The sequence below is a fragment of the Trachymyrmex cornetzi genome, unplaced genomic scaffold (genome assembly GCF_001594075.2).
Source record: "Trachymyrmex cornetzi isolate Tcor2-1 unplaced genomic scaffold, Tcor1.1 scaffold978, whole genome shotgun sequence".
Classification (NCBI taxonomy): domain Eukaryota; kingdom Metazoa; phylum Arthropoda; class Insecta; order Hymenoptera; family Formicidae; genus Trachymyrmex; species Trachymyrmex cornetzi.
In genome coordinates, this window is record NW_017300331.1 from 74,549 (window position 1) to 77,438 (window position 2,890).

Here is a 2,890-nt window from a genome sequence, read left to right on the forward strand (position 1 = left end):
CATGTAGCCATTTGGCCACCTGAAAAAAACAGGGAACACTTATATATAAATAGGAAATTGTACCACTCTTTAAATGTTATGATTGTGAGTAAAAATTATTAAATAATATGTATATATATATGTATTTATACATACATTGTACACACACACACACAAGATAAAAGGGAATTTATTATTTTTTCATCGTATTCTTACAACGCACATATTTTTTTATGTATTTCTTTGTCTTATTACTTATTTTAGGTTTCTGATTATCATTGCAAAATTTTAGCTATAGTTGCAAACCATGGTGGCCGTACGCACGATGCAAGGGTATGGAACTCGTCTCAATTATCGAGACATATGTTAAATAAATATCAAAACGGAAGACGAAATGTCTGGTTATTAGGTAATAAAATTCGATTAAAATATATTATTCAAAAAATTCTTTATGTAAGTCAAATTAGAATTTGTACACACGCACACACAGATATATAATTTGTGAAACTATTCTTGTTACTAAAAAATGTTGTAATTAACTGTGTTTTTAGGAGATTCTGGGTATCCCTTATTACCATATCTAATGACACCTAAACTGAATCAGCCAGCAAGATCTCCAAGTGCTTCTTACACAGATAGGCATGCTACAGCACGATGTACAGTAGAAAGAACAATAGGCATATGGAAAGGACGGTGGAGATGCTTACGCAAAGAGAGGGCATTATATTATACACCAGAATTTGCTGGTAAGATGTAATTAACAATAACAGTTTATAAAGAAGTATACTCAAAATTATTATAGAATTTTGTTTTGTTATTGTATGTTTTAGCACTTACAGTAAATGCAGTGTATTACATAATATTGCTAAGCAATATAATGTTCTTGAAGAAATATATTTAGAAGAGGAAGATTTTCATGAAGAAGGAATTGAGGCAGAAAATGCAAATATGCGTGCAAGAGGACATGCGACACGTGAAGCAATAATTGAAAGATATTTTGCATAACTTAGTTTAGATATTAATTTTTTACTTAAGACAAAAAGAAATTTTTCTTTACATTACAAATAAATATTATAAACAAAACAAAATAAACTTTTCTGCATTATTTGTATTGCACAAAACCTGTAACTATAACGTCATTAAAGTCATAAGTTTAAAGTTATAAATTAAATTGTGTTAATATTTTTTATATTATGAATCACTTTTCTAATTCTTATGACTCTCGAGTTTTCAATAGTCTATGTCAAATAAGGCAAATGAGGGTCAGGCGCGGTAATCGGTGCGCAATAACAACAGTAAAGAATTAATAATAGTAAATTCTTACATAAATGTATTTAAGTAATTCAATGTTCACAAATTTCGAACGTTTCGGCCGCAAATCCGTTCTGTGTCTGTAAACTTAATTTTATTTCTTTTAATTCTGTTAGGATATTTGTTTGCACCTTTAGTTGTTTCTTTCTAATTTTTAATTCTTTTCTCTTTAGTTTTAATTTAGCTTCTTGAATTTCTAGCATATTGTACGATAATTGATGCACAGACTTGCCTGCTGTTAAAAAATTTTAATTAAAAATTATAATTACATAATAGGCTTTCCATTCAAAATTACCTTTTCTTGTATTCTTTTCCTGTGTTACTGTTTCATTTTTTCTACTATGCTGCCTTATATTAACATTCGTTGATACATTTTCTATCTCATCTGTTTCTATTACTGAGCATTGTATGTCTTGTTCTTGCATTGTATTTTGATAATCACATTCTTGTAAAGGTTGTACTTCTTCTACAATATTAATTAATCCTCCTTCTGGGATGTTTTCCAATCCGGCTGCTTCTGGCGTCAACAACTGTAATACATCTTCATCAAAACTAGAAAAAGATACTTTCGAAGGCGGTCCACCACCTGTTCCTTGTGCATAACTCCGTCTTTTTGCTTCTTTTTTAAAAATATATGCCTTAATATCTTCCCATGTCTGCAAATTTACAGATAATCAATAATTATTCTTTTTTTTAACTCTAATTCATCTTGTATATTAAAAAACTAAATATATAATAGAAATGTATGTATTTAACCTTTGCCCATTCTTGTCCATTTTTTTCAGGACCTTCGTTAGCTTTATTAATATTTTCGGCTATCACATTCCACATATCCTTCTGAAAATGTTCATATGTTATTTGTTAAATTAAATTTTATCTTTATGACATTCTGATAGGAAAACATTAGTAAAATTATAAGACAAAATTTTGTATAAGATTTGTGATCAATTAGACAGGTATATTTACAAAAATAGATTTAGAAATTTTGATCTTTTATAAAATATTGATAACTCATGCTTATACAATTTAAATATAGTATTTTGTCAAAACAATATATAACAATATAACAAATTATCTTAACAGTATATTTGCAAAATTAAATTTGAAAAGAAATTGCTCAGTAAATTGATCGAAATATTTCAGTTTTATAATGTTTAAATTATTTAGTGAATATTTAAATTATTTATGTTTAAATTATTATTTAGTTATTTCAATACCCGAATGTCAACTCGTGGATATTATCCGAGTATTTATATCTTTCAGTATTATTCGAATAACAGAGGTTGAAACTGACAGCATGCACATTAATACATAATATAATAAAATGTTTAACTTACTAATTTTCGTTTACTTTCTCCTTTTCGGTCTATGCGACCCCTAACTAATTCTGCATTCTCTTTTAAAAGATTAAATAATATTATTTTTTGCTTTATTGTAACATTCATTTTTGCTTATAAATGGATTGTATCATATATTCTTATACACTTTCAAATATCGAGGTCAAAGACTTTAGTCTTTGATCGAGATGTCGCCGTTTATCATAATAATATAACCCAAACAGCACACAATATTTATAAAATATTTACAAAATATTTATAAG

At 27.4% G+C, this 2,890-nt stretch overlaps 2 protein-coding genes across 5 annotated transcripts; one reads left to right on the plus strand and one right to left on the minus strand.

The window, feature by feature from the left end:
• The first annotated feature begins 3 nt into the window (after positions 1-3).
• On the plus strand, positions 4-1,011 carry LOC108769980 (putative nuclease HARBI1). Of its 4 annotated transcripts, none has more exons than XM_018521249.1 (4): positions 4-84; positions 272-388; positions 531-725; positions 782-1,011. In XM_018521249.1, exons 2-4 carry the CDS (start codon positions 343-345, stop codon positions 982-984), a joined length of 444 nt encoding a protein of 147 aa, XP_018376751.1. In that variant the 5' UTR covers positions 4-84; positions 272-342; the 3' UTR covers positions 985-1,011. The 4 variants fall into 4 exon arrangements, with proteins under 4 accessions (XP_018376751.1, XP_018376750.1, XP_018376752.1 ...); XM_018521248.1 differs by having other exon boundaries at positions 15-84; positions 244-388; XM_018521250.1 differs by having other exon boundaries at positions 15-84; positions 244-388; positions 810-958.
• On the minus strand, positions 6-2,816 carry LOC108769977 (uncharacterized; the record flags this gene model as incomplete). Its single annotated transcript, XM_018521244.1, has 4 exons — positions 2,628-2,816; positions 2,047-2,127; positions 1,586-1,946; positions 6-19 (listed from the first exon to the last, which is right to left on the minus strand). Coding segments are annotated over exons 1-4 (564 nt in total), but the record flags the coding sequence as incomplete, so codon positions are not given.
• Positions 2,817-2,890: the final 74 nt, after the last annotated feature.